General features: G+C 48.3%; 2 protein-coding genes across 3 annotated transcripts; both read left to right on the plus strand.

Annotated features, from left to right (window-relative positions):
* The first annotated feature begins 4,001 nt into the window (after positions 1-4,001).
* On the plus strand, positions 4,002-9,410 carry HYKK (hydroxylysine kinase). Of its 2 annotated transcripts, none has more exons than XM_084268217.1 (5): positions 4,002-4,329; positions 4,610-4,962; positions 5,407-5,549; positions 8,033-8,216; positions 8,881-9,410. In XM_084268217.1, the coding sequence occupies exons 2-5, from the start codon at positions 4,617-4,619 to the stop codon at positions 9,357-9,359; spliced, it is 1,152 nt and encodes a 383-aa protein (XP_084124343.1). In that variant the 5' UTR covers positions 4,002-4,329; positions 4,610-4,616; the 3' UTR covers positions 9,360-9,410. The 2 variants fall into 2 exon arrangements, with proteins under 2 accessions (XP_084124343.1, XP_084124344.1); XM_084268218.1 differs by having other exon boundaries at positions 4,002-4,259.
* Positions 9,411-9,621: 211 nt separating this feature from the next.
* Positions 9,622-14,952, plus strand: PSMA4 (proteasome 20S subunit alpha 4). The gene is made up of 9 exons (XM_084268003.1): positions 9,622-9,739; positions 9,966-10,006; positions 10,250-10,292; positions 11,074-11,236; positions 12,361-12,438; positions 12,660-12,748; positions 13,648-13,778; positions 13,993-14,116; positions 14,546-14,952. Exons 2-9 carry the CDS (start codon positions 10,004-10,006, stop codon positions 14,698-14,700), a joined length of 786 nt encoding a protein of 261 aa, XP_084124129.1. The 5' UTR covers positions 9,622-9,739; positions 9,966-10,003; the 3' UTR covers positions 14,701-14,952.
* The last annotated feature ends 2,020 nt before the right edge of the window (positions 14,953-16,972 follow it).

A 16,972-nucleotide genomic window follows, 5' to 3' on the forward strand; every position in this document is an offset into this window, starting at 1 on the left:
CCCTGCTGAAGATCCCAGAATACTGAACAAATCTGGCTCTTGCGCCACTGCATCTTCTCTAAATTTAACTGTTGGCACATGGGGGGTAAAACCTCTGTGCTGTATTTAATATTAACAGAAAAGACTCAGAGTTTCTGCACAGGTGTTTGTTTTTCCACTTAAGAAGGCATTGGCAGCTTCCAATTGGTGAGAGGTGAGCCTCAAGCTTCAAGATGCTGTTTCTGTGCTCCTGTATCTTGAAAAGCTTCCTAATACTGCTTACAGTTTACCTAGAGATCAGTTTCTTCTGGAGAACAAAACTGCAATAACTTGCCTATAAATTGTTGAGTTTTTTGCTTTAAGATTATTTGTGTTTGGTAAACATTGTCTTAAATATCAAAGCTTTCACAAGGACTGTATGAACTTCACTACATGTGCTTTCAGTTTATAACCAGACACTAATCTAGTTCACCTGCAAACAGATGCACTGTTCAAATTTTTAGTGAGTTCCTGACTTTGCTTTAAAAGCAGTGGAATAGGCTGCCCAGGGAGGTGGTTGAGTCTCCTTCTCTGGAGATATTCAAGTCTTGTCTGAATGCCTATCTGTGTAATGTGAGATAGGGAGCCTGCTTTGGCAGGGGGGTTGGACCCGATGATCTCTTGAGGTCCCTTCCAAACCCCTAAGATTCTGTGATTCTGTGAAACAGAGGCAAAGAAAAAGCCCTGGCATAATTACATTGTTATGCTATGGGGTTTTTTTCCACAGTTCAAATGCCAAATTAATTTGCCTTCACTGGCCTGACTTTGATACACCATTTTGGTTGTGTGGGACAAAGTTCCCTAATGTTTGCAGTTGTGTATAACCTGGTTTTACATTTCACTGGTTTGCTGTGGTTTTCTCTTAGTCAAGATAAACGTTCCGGTGGCTCCTACAACTGCTCTGGGTCAGTGTGCTTTTCAATGTCATCTTCAATGAGGTTCTGTTCTGTGGTACACTACTCTATCTGGGTTACTCAGCAGATCTTGTTTCTTGTACAACAGCATCTAAGACTGGGTTGTGTTTTTCCCAGCTTAAAGGCCCATACTCCTAACTTAGTGCAAGAGAATGTGTGTTGGTTTGGGGTAACGAATAGGAGTTTTGGGCTGGCACATAATGTGACAACTACACCCAGTTTGAACCTTGTGTAACTGCTCATGCTTGAGCAGAGTCTCCTGCCCTTTCTCATGCAGTGACACACTCCTTGCTTCAGAAGGAGACTGGGATCCAAGCCCATGTCAGGGTAAACCAGTATTGTGAATGTAGTGTCAAGGGCTGCTCTCGCTGATGCAGCTAGTCATCTCCTAAAGAGACAGGATGGGCTTCATTACCATAGCAACTACTTAAATTGGGCTGCACTGGGGCTGTTAAAATCCCCAACAGACAGCTGCTGAGGGGGGCTGTGCCATGCTTGCTGTTGCCCTTCAGGTACTGTTGCTGGGGTGGGTCCAGCCCTAGCCATGCTGAAGCCCATGGCAGCTCTGAGATGTGCAGGCTGTCTCCTACCCTTAGGCTCTTACACTTGATGTGTTGCAGGTGCTGTTGCAATGAGCCTCTCCTTGCCCATCTCCTGCTTCTCACGTGGTCGTGAGCTGCTGGAGCAGTTGCTGCTTGCCTGATGGATCATCCCTGGGGCTGTGCGCCCCCTCCTGCCTGCAGCAGTGGAGGCTGTAAACCCTAGCTCAGCTCTGGGGCAAAGGGATGGCGTTTCAACATAGAACACACTGCTAGGGTCCTGTGAGATTAAGATAGGCACAAGTGACATGTGCTTCCCAGCAGCAGCAGGGTGCAACGCAGTCAGGGGGCTGCTGTGATCACACAGACCTGATGTTCAGTTAGACCTCTTCATACTCTCTTGCAGCATAGGAGGAAACATACCTTTTCGAAGAAGTATGTTAGGTATAATTAGAATTCTCTCTCCAGTTTGATTTGGAGGGAAGAATCTGTTGCAATCTTTCTAAATGTTTTCTCTCCATGTGCCCCTCTTCCTCCCAGACTACAAAGCTTTGAGCTAGCGTTGCTGTCTCTACATTTGACACCTGAGTATAAGGACATGAGCCTCTGTATATTAATCATATTTAAGCTCCCGCGAGTCAATGTCTGCTGTTTAAAGCCAACAGAACAGTGTAAGTTCTTAGTTCAGTAAGTATTGTATAGATCTCTCTGAAGTTCAGTTGGTGACAATTGTGCATAAAATGTTACTGATGCTGTAAATTATTTTTAATAAAGAAAAGTGTATCACAGTCCTCGTATGCTACCCTCTATTTTGAGTAGATAGTACGGAATTCATGTGGAAAGGTGGTGTAAGTACATGAGAGAGGGTGGGGCAGGCAAGGAAAAGGATGTAATTACACATGGTTTTGGATGTAATTACACATGGTATTTTCTCCTTGGGAGCATCTTTGACGTGGGCTTCCACAGCACGTTCAGCTGGTGTAGAAGGAGAGTTTCTATGTCAGCTGAGCTCTGGATATGGGTCTGGGTACTATAACCATGCCAAATACTTTTTGAAGATGCTTTTCTTTGTTCTTCAGGAAAATGCTTACTTCAGCCGAGATTCTGCACTGAATCCTGTGCAAAGGAAGCTGTTGGCCAGGGTTAGGGCTATGGCACCTTGAGTTTACAGCTACAAGAAGATTTTCAGAAGTGATTTGGGGGTGTCTGATGCCAGCCCACTTCTGAAGACTTGCTGTCAGACAAGGCTTCAGGCTTGCATCCAATGCAGAGACGTTAATTTGTTCAAGTCTATCTTGCAGATAACGATAGGAGAGGACAAAGTGCACCCTTCGTGCTGTGCGTTGCCTCACAGCTGCCATGCGCTTCCCCTGAGAGTACAGACCTGGGCAGGCAGGAGGAGCACAGGAGGCTGAATGTCTTCAGTCTTGGCACTGCTTTTTGGGAACAAGACCAAGAGTAACAAGGTACAGATCTGTAAAACCTGTTGTCATTGTGTTTACAGGCAGAAGGAATCTACGCTGTGTTATCTGTAACTCGCTATTTATATTAGTCACAAACAGAGCCAGAATGCTTTCTTGCTTTATCAGTTTTGTTCCAGTGAGCTAAACCTTCCATTAGCTTCAGAAATTAATTGGGAAGGGGAACTCTGAAATATTTTCTGGAGCTATTAAATTCTTGAAAAACCTCGTGGGTGTGATTTCAGGGTGAGCTGGGAGGGACAAGCCAAATACGTAAAAATAGTTCTGAGACAGTCATTTGGTTTAGTGATTGAACACGTAGTTCTGAGATTGAGGGGAAAATCTGAGGAATTTATCTTGTTTTGTGGGGAAATTGTTTCTCTTTTCTAAATCCCCTATTCAATTAAACAAGTATGTTTCATTTCGTGTCCCTAATAGCACAAATAGCACTGAAACTGGGATAGAGGCTTTTTAAAACCAATTTTTTTTTAACTTCACTAAGCTTTTCCTAGATTCTTTTTCTCCTCAGATTCCTAATTCCATCAAAATGGGACCCCCAGTCTTGCAGAAGGCTACTTTTGTACTGTGCATTGCAGCAGCTCGTTATCCATCGCCCTCAGAAGTTAGTCCGGCCGGGGACTAAGTACTTGTGATTATTTTAAGTTCAAAATCCTGAAGGCCTGGACCCAGCTTCCCGGGCTGAGCTCAGGTACCATCGCCCAGCCTCAGCCGGGTGTCTCCCGTGTGTGGAAGCCAAAGGATGCTCTGCCGGGCTTGCGCCCCTGTGTGCGGCGGAAGGATTCCCGCTCGCTGCCCCGCTGGAACTCCCGCCCTGTCCCCACCGTCGCTTTTTCCGAAGGCGTTTCCCGTGCGAGGGGAACCTCCTGCCCCTTCCCGTGCTGCAGCCGCAAGCCGGGGCCAGGACGCAGCGCTGAGCCTGCGGGCGACAGCCGCTACCCCGCGGGGCGGGCCCTGCCCGCGGAAGTGGAAGCCGCGCCCGGCCGGGAGCTGCTCCGGCGCGGGGGCCCGCGGGGTGGCTCCGGGGCGGCCGCCGCGCCGGGTCAGCCGGAAAGCGCGTCGGGGGGGCGGCCCGGGCTGGACAAAGGCTGCCCCGGCTCCCGCCCGGTCCAAGGGTTGGTTGCCCATCGGCGCAGAGCGGAGGCCGGGGCTCGGCGCTTCCAGCAGCCGGGCAGGCGCAGAGATCGGCGGCGAGCGAGGGACGGCGGCGGCGGTGGTCTCGTCCCGCACGTCTCAGCGCGGGGGCCCTGGCGACTGTGTTCCCGCTTGGAGATCCGCTGGAACGCGCCTGCCGTCCCGCAGGCGTGGAGGTAGAACTTCCTGGGCAGGGGGTCAGCAGCTCTCCTCCTGAGGAACTCGGTCCCGGTTAGCAACGTGGCTGTGAGTGGAAATCCTTCCAGTTCATAGCTTGTCACGCTTGTTTATTCTGAACAGATTGAGCGCATCTGTCAGGCAGTCTTTTCTTGGGGGGGGGCTGCAGAGTCAGTTCTTGACGAGAAGCCGTGATGTCAGAAACCAGGGCTGCCTTACTGGGTTTTCTTTGCTTGTGTAGTAAAGGCAGGAAACTCCTCTCCAGTGGCTGAATGCTTTTTGTTATGGTAATTGCCGCTTCTGATATCAGAATGCAGGTAAACTCACTTAGCTTCTCTTTCTCTCCTAGAGACATCATGTCTTCTGGACCCAGCAGCCCGCCCCAGACGCTCACCAAACCAGCCTTCAGTGAAGAAGCAGCGATTGAACTGGTTGACAGAGTGTTTGGTTTAAAGGTGTCCTGGATCAGGCCGCTCCCCAGCTACGACGATCAGAATTTCCACGTGCGTGTCTCAGGGAACAAAGGTGTGGCTGAAGATGCTGAGGAGTACGTCCTCAAAATCACCAATTCGGAAGACAGCCAGAAGCCTGACCTCATTGAGGTGCAGACCCAGGCCATGATGTTTCTCAGTGCTGAAGGCTTTCCTTCGGCTACTCCTTACCTCACAAAAGATGGCGACTTCATGTCTCTGGAGTCAGGAGGTGAGCCATTCCGGGCACCTCCGCTGCCCTGCTGTCACCCTGGGCTTGGCTATACAACATGTCACATATAGACTCAAGTATACCCTAGGCTTATTTTTCAGAGTCAGGGGTTATGTATCAGGTGACCCGTACATCCAGCCATAATAGTCCCAATGTAAAGTACCAGAAGCAAAGCAAGTCAGAGAGAGTAATAATTAACTAAGACAATATTTAGAAAGTAACTTGAGCATAATGAGTTTAAGAAAACATTGACCTGACCTGTCTGTGGACAAGAAAAGGAAAAAAAGGCCTCATTGACTGAGCAATGTTACAAGTTACTTGCCTATGGAACAGTGTAAAATGCAGCTCCAGCCCATCTGGGACAAACCTGCTTTGCCCCTCGCTTTAGCTAATACTTACCAGTATATAGCATAGCGAGCGATTGTCTCTCTCTTTGCTTGTTAGATGCTGGGCCTGGGAACCAGAAGTACATGGTCAGGCTGCTGACTTACTTGCCAGGTACACCTGTTGCAAAGATTGCTGCTACTACTCAGATCTTCTACGAGATCGGCAGGGTAGCTGCCAGCTTGGATAAGGCTCTGGCAGAGGTGAGTTTCCGTTGCTTCTTTCTCAATTTAATTTCTTCTCTTTATTTCTTCCCGTGCTCATTCTCCGCTTTCCAGATCTGCCGAACTCAAGTTGATGTCAGTTTCACTCATGTTTTGGGTACCAACCTCCAAGCTGGCCCTTACTCAAGCATTTCCCTGAGTAAAGTGGCCAGTTGGTGCGTACGACGTGGTGTCGGTGATCCTTCTGCAGTGTGCTTTTGTCCTGTGAACAGGGAGATGATGAAGGTGTCTCTCTGCTTATGCAAAACTCACCTGTATGGTGTTTCAGGCCTGGCAGATAGAGAGCGAACCCTGGGCAGTGCCGATTAGGGTGTAAGACTTGTTTTACAGCACTTTTGAATAATACACATGAGGCACAGCTGGCCAGTGTAGTATTTTGAATTCCTTTTGACTTGCTCTTTCTGCTGGTCACTAGAACTGTGATCCTTTAACACTGGCAGCAGTTGCTTCCTTCTGCACAGTGCCAGCTGTGTCAGCGGACAGAGATTTGTGATGCTTCTCTCATTTGCAGCGCTTCCAGCCAAATAATCCCAATGCAAAGTAAGTTCTCTCTTTGCTCTGTAATTACATGGCATAATAAAGCTGATAAATCAGCCAGTAATTAAGTTTGATACATAAAAGAGCTCTTGTATTATTTATTGCCTTTCATTAACCTTTCCTTCTCATGTTCTGGCTACTGGCTTCAGACATTTATGAAATGTGAATTGCCAGCTTTGCTAACCACATTCTTAAATTGCAAGAGGTTTTTTTTCAGCTGGGAAAGATAATTTGCTGTTGCCTTCTAACACTGGTCATGCTCCTACAATGCGATTAAAATGATTTATATAGACCAGCTAGTCTCAAAATAACTTGTCCGGCCAAGAAGGAAATAGTTCATTAGGAAGCAAATTTTGATGCAGAGGGCTCTCTGTGCCCTGCACACGTGAACTATCATCTGCCAAGGTTTGTCACTGGACAGAAAGAAAATCGCAGTTGTTACTGCTAGAACTTGGAAATACCACTGGCACTAAGAACTAATCATAGAATCACAGAATCATAGAATGGTCTGGGTTGGAAGGGACCCCAAGGATCATAGAGCTCCAACCCCCCTGCCACAGGCAGGGACACCAACCTCCAGGCCTGAATCTACACAAGGCTGCCCAGAGCCCCATCCAACCTGGCCTTGAACACCTCCAGGGACGGGGAATCCACTACCTCTCTGGGCAGCCTGTTCCAGCACCTCACCACTCTTTCTGTAAAAAACTTCCCCCTAATATCTAAACTAAACCTTCCCTCCTTTAGCTTTAGTCCATTCCCCCTTGTCCTGCCATTATCAGGCTAATGCCTGAAGTACTGTGGCTTCTGACGACAGGTCAGGAAATACAGCCCGTGTTTTCAACCCAGCCAGTTTGCCTTCTCAACTTGCCTCGCTTTGCTTTGTGCAGAACACAGTAGTCCACCACTTTCTCCATGTCTCCTTCTGCCTGGACATGCCTCACATCATGCCAGGCTGTGAGGTGACTGGCTGTGGCCTGGCAGGAACAGGGGCTCGCTCAGGACGTTTTACTCCCCTTGGCACACCTGGTATCCCAGCTGTATCTTGCTGGAAAGATTGCAGCGGTTGCTTACCAGATGATGTTTGTCCTACCAGCGTGGTGCTTCAGACAGTGTTGGGGATCCTGTATTGGGATTTTTAGTTTAGGCTGGTTCTTGTTCCTTCTTTTTTCACATACAGTTCCAGTTTTGAGTACTGTTTAGCTACCTTTAAGAGCCCTAATTACAAGCATGAGTTTCTTTTTAAGAGGCAGCCAGCTGCTCTAGCGGGAAGTGGTTTCTGTTTGCCCTGTGCTCTCATAGAATCTGGTGCACAAGGAGCCTTTAGTGAGCATTAGCGGATTCAAGGATAGATGCTTTTCTTCCCTCGGTTGTTTAAAATAGTTGGGCTTCTTGGAGGTACAGCGGCAGGGTTTCATGGGAACAAACCTCTGTCCAGTATCTCCCACAAGTACTTCTGTGCTGAGGGTTTTCCACGTACCAGCTTGTCCGCAGCAGCTGCCGCGGGCTGTGCCCATTCCCACACGCTGGCGGGCTCTGTGTGTGCTTCTGTCGCGCCAGCTGTGCATGCCAGGCTCTGCCCCTGTGGCACAGGGGCCTTGGCAGGGCCTCCCACTTGCTACATAATGGCTCGTTACAGAATGTCAGTTAGCAGCCTTAAATTACTAAAGCCGTGAATGACTTAAGATAATACCTGAAGAAGGGGGGGAAAACAGTCTGGGTTGTGTGTGTGCAGGTATGGGAATACTTGCCTTCATCATTCTTCAGGTGGTTCTTGTGGATCTACAGCAGCAGTTAAAAATCCTGGTGCTTTTCAGTGAGTCTCGTCAGGAACCCGTTAAAGTTATCAGGGGCTTTGAATGGAGCCCTTGAACTGTAAACCCAGGATTTTTACTTACAGCCTATTTTCTCTTGTGCTCTTTCCAAAGAGATTCCATCACCCATCAATAAAAAGCCTGCATCGAGGTCAGTTCATTTGGAACCTGGCAAACGTTCCCCTTCTGGATCAGTACATTTATGCCTTGGGCCAGAACAAGTATCGTGAAGTTGTGGAACAAGTTATTGAGCAGTTCAAGGAGAAAGTAATACCCAAGCTAAGCAGTTTTCGAGCCTGTGAGTATTTTATTTTTGTTGTAATTGTGTTGAATTGAGACACTGAATTTTCCTGCAGGAGTTTGGGTCTGTGGAGAAGGGAAAAATAAAAAAGGAAAAATAACCCTCTCTCCTTTTACCCCAAACTAGACTTGTGCAAATCATGTGCTGAAGGGACCATAGGGCAGAGTAAGCCAGGAGCAATGTGCTGGCCAGAATCAGGTTCAGTTTTTGGTCTTTCTGATGAGATTGCTTCCAGATAAGGTCATTACTTTAATGCTGTTATCTCAGCTTGGCCAGAATACATGGAGTATGCCACTTCCTTAATCAGATTTTTGGAATTCACCTCAGGTTGATGTTGATGATAATTTGACCATTTGATAATTTGTAAACTGCTTTACTGTATTTAAAACCATGTGGCGTATCACAGGCAGTGCCAGAGCAGAGGGAGATCCCTTTGTCACTGTCTGGTCAGCGGTGGGTGGAACAGCGCTTCCTGGGATGCTGTGTGGCTGTGAAAGGCAGCTTGAGATGTGGAGCGAGACTAGCGTGGTTTTGTAGTTGAGCAGCAGCTTGAGCCTCTGTGGGTCTTTCCAAGGCTGTTTCTCTGGGAAAGTGAGGGAGGGGAGCCAGATTCTGATGTTGAATAGTTATTAAATACTGTTTGTATTTCGCCTGTGTTTAGGTATCAATCACGGCGACCTTAATGACCACAACATTCTAGTGGACGCGAGCGCTGCTTCCCCGGACCGTCCTCAGTACCGCGTGTCCGGCATCCTGGATTTTAGTGACATGAGTTATGGGTATTACGTATTTGAAGTCGCAATCGCCATCATGTACATGATGATCGAGAGCCCTGACCCGCTGCAGGTGGGGGGGCACGTTCTGGCCGGGTTCGAAAGCGTCCTGCCCCTCACCCGGGAGGAGCGAGGGGCCCTCTTTCTCCTGGTGAGCGGGCGCTTTTCCCAGTCCCTGGTCCTGGCGGCGCACACAGCTCTGCTGTACCCGGAGAACAAGGCGTACCTCACCATCACCGCCAGGACCGGCTGGAGGCACCTCACGGCCATGGCTGAGGCGGGACAAGCCGCGGTCGAGAAGATGTGGTTCGAGACGGCCGACGCCTACGCGCCCCGCGCCCCCGCCCCGCCCCCGGCCGGCCGCTGAGGCGGCGGCCCCGCGGCTCTCGCAATAAAGGCGGCAACTGCCTCCGCTCCGCTCCACGCCTCCCGCCCCGCGCCTCATCTCCCGGGCGCCGCGACGCGCGCGGCGGCCGTTACGGGAGGGGAACGGCGGCGGGCGCGCGTGCCGCCTCTACGGGTTGGAGCGCGGGCACGCGCAGCGTCAGGCGCGCCGGCCCCGCCCCCGCGGCCGCGGGAGGAAGGGGCCCCGAGGCCACGCCCCAGTCCGGCAGGCGGCACCGCGCAGGCGCGGCGGCCATTTCCGACGCTGCAGCGGAGGTTCGGGCGCGGCCGTCGCGCCCGGTTCTTCCCCGCCGGCCGGGTCTCGCTCGTCTCGCCCGGCCGATCGGTGTCCTGCGGCCCGCCGTGAGTGGGGACGGGCAGGCGGGCGGGTCGGTGGGGGCGAGGCGCGCCCCTGCGTGCGGCGAGAAGCGGCGAGGCCCCGGCCGTGTGCCGCGGTGAGGATGACTCCGCACTGCGGCCGCGGCGGGGGGCGCCGGGCCGGGCGCAGCTGTAGCGCCCTCTGGGGCTTGGGCCGGGCTGGGGCCGGCGGCGGGGGGCGCCGGTTAACGCGCCTTGTGGTGTCTTGCAGGCTCGTCTCCCTCCTGCCCGCAGCGCGTCCCCGGCACGATGGTGAGTGGTGACCGCGGGCCGGGCCCGCCTTCCCCGGGGCTTTGCGGAGCCGCCGCGCGTACTGGGGCCGGGGCCGGCCCGGCAGCGGCGCGGCCGTTCGGCGGGGGTTGGTGGGGGGGACACAGAGCGTGTCCGTGGGCCAGGCCCGCAGCGGTGCCCCCGTGGCTCCCGTACCGCTGGTGCCGCGGGGCTTCGTGTTCCGCAGGGGAGCGATGACATCTAACGCGCTGTTGCTTCTTGCAGTCTCGAAGATACGACTCCAGAACGACCATATTTTCTCCAGAAGGTATCTTTTTAATCCCTCACGTTCGGGTAAACCCTGGCTGCTTTGTCCAGCCGCTCGCAGCTACACGGCAAAGTACTGTCGGGAGGCTGGTTACGGTGTGTCTCCGTCTATGGAGGAGTTACAGAAACTGTGCACACCCACTGGCATTCTGTACCCCTGCACCTCTTCTGCAGGGACACCGAGGGCCCAAAGCGGAGTCACTGGATGCCCGAATCCAGTCGGTAGTGCGACCTGCCCCTAGCGAGTAACACCACCTGCCATGTGTGTGGAATCACTTGAGCGAGCCTTCGCTCTGTGTCTTTTGTTTGTGCGTGGGTGGATTTTGTTGCTGTCCCTCCCCTCCCCCTGCATCATTCCCTCCTGGTGCAGTCACACCTCTCCTTGTTATTCTTACGCCTGCTGAGACAAGTACGCTCTGGCTGTGCTTTCCCAGTTCTCAGATAAAGCCTGTTACCAGATATTTTCTGTGACTATCAAAAATGCACTTTGGCACATTCTGCCCCAGCAGAGGGTTCTGTAGATGCCTTTAGTACTTTTTTAAAGAAAGAGGGTTTTTTCCACATTGATCAGGTAACAGAGGGCGTTGCCAGAGTTGTGCATTTTCCTTCTCTGACACCTCCTTCCAGCCAACTAATTTACTGTCATTCAGTAATACAGCGAAGAACTAAGACTCGGTTGTACAATGGGCATCTGTCACATTCTCTCAAATCGAAGTCCTCTTGCGTACTTGGTGGTCGCCAGTGTTACTTTTTTGATGTTACTAATTTAAATCCTTTCCTAGGTCGCTTGTACCAGGTTGAGTATGCCATGGAAGCCATTGGACACGCAGGTACTTGCTTGGGAATTCTGGCAAATGACGGTGTTTTGCTGGCAGCAGAGAGACGCAACATCCACAAGCTTCTTGATGAGGTGTTTTTCTCGGAGAAAATATACAAGCTGAACGAGTAAGTTGAAATGATGATCAGATACCCAGTGATAGTCACAGTAAGGAAGCACTGAGCTGGGTTTTACTTTATCTGGTTAGCGTTCTTTTTGTGCCGTGTGTCAGACAGGTCTGACTCTTTTCAGTGTTTGCTTCAGTAGTTCCCCTAAACTGGAAGTGTCACCACTTTGTTTCCTCTTCCAGCGTCTGGTGGAATAGCCTGTTGGTACTTCTCCATACAAGGTGCAGTGCTGTTGTGGCACTGAGGAATATTGGGAATTCTCAGTTTTACAAAATACCATTTGGGGTGGGGGCAGAATGCAGAATGTGTACAGAAATGTACATCCTCTTTCAGCTCAGTGTTGTCTTCTGCTCTCTTGCCTGTAAGGGAGAAGGAGCTTCATCCTTGCTGGAAGGTGCACATGAAACAGAAATCACTTTTTATCCTGTCAGCTTCCCATTCAGTAACTAGAACTGTAGGAGGTGCTGGATTTTCAGGGAGGCTGCGTGATGGTGCGCTGCAGTACTCGCCTAGGCCAGCTCTCTTCTCTTCTCAAAAATTCTCAAGGTCACTTGGGGAAAAAAATAACCTGGATTGTATTTTTTGAATCCTTTCTGTGTAGTGAAAACATTGTAGTAATATCAACTTGGGCAAAAGAGAGCTTAAGAGCTAGTGAAACCAGGAAGGATGTGAAAGGCTTGTTTCTCTTGCAGTCAAATTAAGATGACAAAGTTTCAGGTACACAGAAGCAGTGTGTTCCACTGAAGGCCTATCACATCTGTACAGCCCCTTGAGTGTTCTGTGCACTCTGTCAGGTGGCCTGACAGGCATCTGTCAGCAGCTGATGGCACTGTGACATTTGGGACTTAATTATCTTTGGCATGATCCACTTCTCAGAGTTGTATGTGTAACTGACACACCCACCTGCTTACTTTCTGTTGTCCACCTCTGCTCTTCTGAAACAGTTACGTGGTATTTTTCCTGTACCCTGAATGTGGGAGCTGATGAAGCTCTTTATGTGCCAGCTACGTGGTTTGGATCAGAAAAGCCCAGGAGGAGGTGTTCTGTGTCAACCGCTGCGTGGAGACGCGACTGTTGACTAGAGATGGATCGGGCTTGGGTTAATTGGTGTGCTTCTGTTGCAGGGATATGGCTTGCAGTGTTGCAGGAATCACTTCAGATGCCAACGTTCTGACAAACGAACTGAGACTGATTGCGCAGAGGTAAGTGTCCTGGGAGCTCATGTGGTTTGACTTGCCTGTGCTGTCAGATGGAGTTCTCCTCATGTTTTAAATCAGAATGGATGCTTTTTGTGGAGCAGTAGTAGATTGTTTGAAATAAACCATCCTGATGGAAGAAAGAGGCTGTACTTAGGAGCTTGGCCTTGTTAGATGTGGTACAGGACGCTGTCAGCAAAATAATTTTTGGCAACGTTTTCTTTCAGGTACTTGTTACAATATCAAGAACCCATTCCCTGTGAGCAGCTGGTAACGGCTCTGTGTGATATCAAGCAGGCGTATACGCAGTTTGGAGGTAATGTGTCATGAAACATGGTGCATTTAAATGTCTAAAGAATGATTCTGCTGCGTGATTTGAAGCATCTGAGATGCTGGACAGTCCTGTCAAGTTCTTTTGTAACAAGTTCCACTGGGAAGAAGAATAGCCAAACTGAAGAAGGACCAGGGTAGTTGCAGTTACTGTTTTGCCAGTGAAAGTGGCGCTTTTTAGTAATTGAGAAACTGATGGCTGAGATTCCGGCCACTGTGCAGAATGCTCTTAGTGCTCTTGGATGCTGTGAACACCCTCAAAAGGCAGCAGGGCGTTGTTGGGTAGGTAGCCTTTCAACATTTAGGGCCCAGCCAGCATAATGGCACAGTGAGCCACAGATAAGACTAAGTGTAGGGATATCAATACTGCAGCGCTTTAAAAGGCAGTGGGGAAGTGGGAAGTGGTCACAGCACCAAGCCTGACTGAGCTCAAGAAATATCTAAGTGTTTCTGTGCCGAGCAATGCATTAGAAATCGTTGTGAGTGGTGTTCTGCAGTGTGAGCACTGATGATTCTGGTGTTTTACATAGACAGCATGTGAAAGGACGACCTTTCCGTGTACCTGGCTTTCGATGAGGTTACCTTACACGCTTCATGGCTGTGCTGCATACTTCAAGCAGGAAGTTTTGATTTAAAGACCTGCACTGTTAAATTACAATGTGTGCAGACAGAAGCAGGCGGCTCTCAAATGCAGTAAACCTCTCCTGCCCCTGTGACTTGGAAAGCCATGCTGGAGAGCTTATCTCAAGCAGCAGAAGTGCAGAACAGTCTGCTAAATCCTAGTTCACAGGAATAGATTTGAAAAGGGAAATGAAAGAAAAGAATTGCCAGTCATGACCAATCTTGTTACTAAATTTGGGTTGCTAATAGCCTTCTTTTCAACAGGAAAACGTCCTTTTGGTGTTTCGCTGCTCTACATTGGCTGGGATAAGCACTACGGATTTCAGCTGTATCAAAGTGATCCTAGTGGAAATTATGGAGGGTGGAAGGCGACGTGCATTGGGAATAATAGTGCAGTAAGTTCCAGCTTTTTTCTCTCAACAAGTTGAGGAAAAAAAAATTATAACTTGTAGTGTAGTGGTTAAACTGGGCTGTGGATTACTAGCAGGGAGCAGAACTAGAGAACCACAGAAACGCTGTTGTCACTCATGTTATTCACGTTATTGCCGCCAAAAGCGAGTGTTGGTTGATTACCCAAAGATAAAGTTTTAATTTCTGTGAAATTTGTAGGCAGCTGTGTCAATGCTAAAGCAAGACTACAAAGAAGGAGAAATGACCTTGAAGACTGCACTTGCTTTAGCCATTAAGGTTCTAAACAAGACCATGGATGTTAGCAAGCTCTCTGCAGAGAAAGGTAAGCGGTTGGCTAATGTGGTTAGGCAAAGACTGTGTAGTAAATGTGTATATGCTAGATGTGGTATACTGGATTGTTAGCTGTCCTGTGCAAAACGTTTCTGTAAGGTTGTGGCAGCTCTCAGCCCAAACCTTTCTAAGAGGCATCCAGAGAGCTTAGTTGTGGGGCTAGACCACCACAGGTGGAGGATCGTAGGCCGTGTCAGTGCGGGGACAGAAACGGCTGCTGGAGAGGTATTAACACACTTGCGTACCCTGCAGCAGAAGAGGACGGCTGGCATCTGTCTTGCCAGTCAAGCTTTTTCGTAGAGGCAGGAAAAGAACCTTCTGCTTCATTGTCAGTTGTAACCACAAATCTTTCTTAGCCTTCTGATGATTGCTTTGTCTGAAGGACACAATGTAACGCCGCTGTCTGTTCCATATGTTTCAGTTGAAATTGCAACACTGACAAGAGAGAACGGAAAGACAGTGATAAGGGTTCTGAAGCAAAAGGAGGTGGAACAGTTGATAAAACAACATGAGGAGGAGGAAGCAAAAGCTGAACGTGAAAAGAAGGAGAAAGAACAAAAAGAGAAGGATAAATAGAATATGAAATCAAGTGTTCTGTAGATAATAGTGGACCTGCTTCAGTAAAAGATAACCTGGATTTCTGTGCTGTAGAAGCCCACAAACACGCCATGGAGGACCCAGAATTACTTTTGGTGAACCAGGTCCTTAATCATAATTCAGATGATTAGTTTACTGATCCTTGCATTGACCAGTAATTGCTTTAATTCTTGAACACTCTATTTCTTTCATCTTCTATTTTTTATTATGGAATAAAATTTAAGAAGAATAGTGATGGGTGTCTTTATTTCCTCAGTAATGCCTGGATATGCACAATCTTGAGGGATTTAATCGCTTTAAACCATAAACAAGGTATATGCTAGTTGGTAAAGAACTAATATGGTGTTAGACTTGTTAGAATTTTGTGTGTATGTGTGGGTTTTCCCTTTTAAAGTAGTGAAAAGGGCTCCTAAGTTTGAAAAATCATTGCACAAATACAGAATTGCAGTGTGCCAGCATGCCAAGTTTTAGTTATGGCCTATTTTGTTCTGTAACCGGCTATGTCAAGCTGATGGTCTTGCAAGCAGGAGTGTTTTAAACATGCCCTGTAGCAGTCAGGCTCGGTTTCTCATAGCCTTTCATGATTGCATGCGTTTTCTAAGAGATGAAGCATAATACACTAGCTATAGTCACACAAACTAGAAAGACATTTGCAAAGGCCACGTGAAGGTGTTAAGCTATCTCGTCAGAATACAAATAGGTGAATAAAATAGTGCATGATTTTAGGTCATGTTGCCTATTCTACATTTTATCCTGAAAGGAAAGTGTATGTTGAATATTCTGTAGTTTAGTGTTGCTGATACTTGCCCAGAGGATTTGGTTCCCTCTCCGACAGACAACAGCCTAGAAAACTAAGTGGTTAACCGCTTGGGAAACGGAAACGTGTGCATGAATACAAGTGCAATAATTCTTGTTGAGAATGTCCCTATACTGAATGCAAAGTACTACAATGTTTCAGATTAACTGAAATCTCTTCTAGTTCTGGAAAAAAAGATCTGGAGTTAGTAGAGGAGACTGAAACAAGTTACTGAAAACTAGCTTGCACCCTTTCAGCCATCAGAGAAGCAAACCAAAAACCTCATCAGCCTTACCTGCTGAATTTCAAACTGTGACACTGGTGATCCAGCCCCTTTGTGCCAACCCTGGGACTATCTTGCAGCTTACCCCTCCCTGATTTCCCTCCCCTCCCACCTCCCCCCCGCCCACAAAGCACATCTGATGTTTACAGGATTGAATATGATATTTTGAAGAAATGGACTGACTCGTACACTGGTTGATTATTTTTATCTCTCCAGACATCTATGACTGATAAAATGTACTTTGTCAACATGGCCAGAAATGACCCTTAGTCCCAACAAACTTCTTTTTGAGCTCATTGCTGCAAGATTCACAGTTGAGAGCAGAGGATGGAATCTGACTGGAGGCATCAGTGCCGCAGCTTGGGTAGGTGTCCTGCACTCACCTGGGGAGCCTTAGCACTGACAGTGCCTGGGGGTGGCACGGGTTCTGTGCAGGCTGCAGGACCTGCTGCTTGGCTGTCTGAGTCTCAGTGCAGGCCAGTCGCTTTAGTCCTTTGTACGGAGCTGAGTACTTCGTTAGGATTCAGATTTCACAGCTAATAAAGGTTAGACTGCGCTTTATTTCCACCTTGTGCAACAGTAGATCTTCCAAACAATAAGGTAGGAATGGTATTTCATGTAACGAGTTCTGAGTAGCAGCAGACAACATGCAACGGTAAGATTTAATCTCCATTATAAAGGATTGTACAAATACCTCAAGCTCCATTTTTTTTGGGTAGAAAATTCAGTGCTCAGTCTTATTTTTTGATACCATGGATGCAATAGATCAGCATCTTCTGTGGATTTCTAGATCACTGACAAAGGTTATACAGGTACCTGGAATGTGTCCTAAAAGCAGCAATGCCAAAATGGAGTTTTTTCTATACTTTGCAAAGATCACTTGAAACAAAATGTGATAGACTCTAGCAATGCTTTCTGCCTTCTAGGAAACCATTAGAGCCTCTGACTCTGGGCTCATCAGTGTATTTAAGTCATGCAAGGCAATTTGTTTAATGTACTAGTAGAAGTAGTATTCGATACCTTAGGATATAGATTTATTAAAGTATTTTTTGGTAAATGCTTCCATTCCAAACAAAAAGGGGATAACAAATCTATTTGCAGCTTTTTTTTTTTTTTAAGAGACTTACCAATAGCAGTTCTTTGCCAAACACTGCATTGTTTGCAGGTAAAGA

The sequence above is a fragment of the Gallinula chloropus genome, assembly GCF_964237585.1.
Source record: "Gallinula chloropus genome assembly, chromosome: 9".
In the NCBI taxonomy this organism is placed as follows: domain Eukaryota; kingdom Metazoa; phylum Chordata; class Aves; order Gruiformes; family Rallidae; genus Gallinula; species Gallinula chloropus.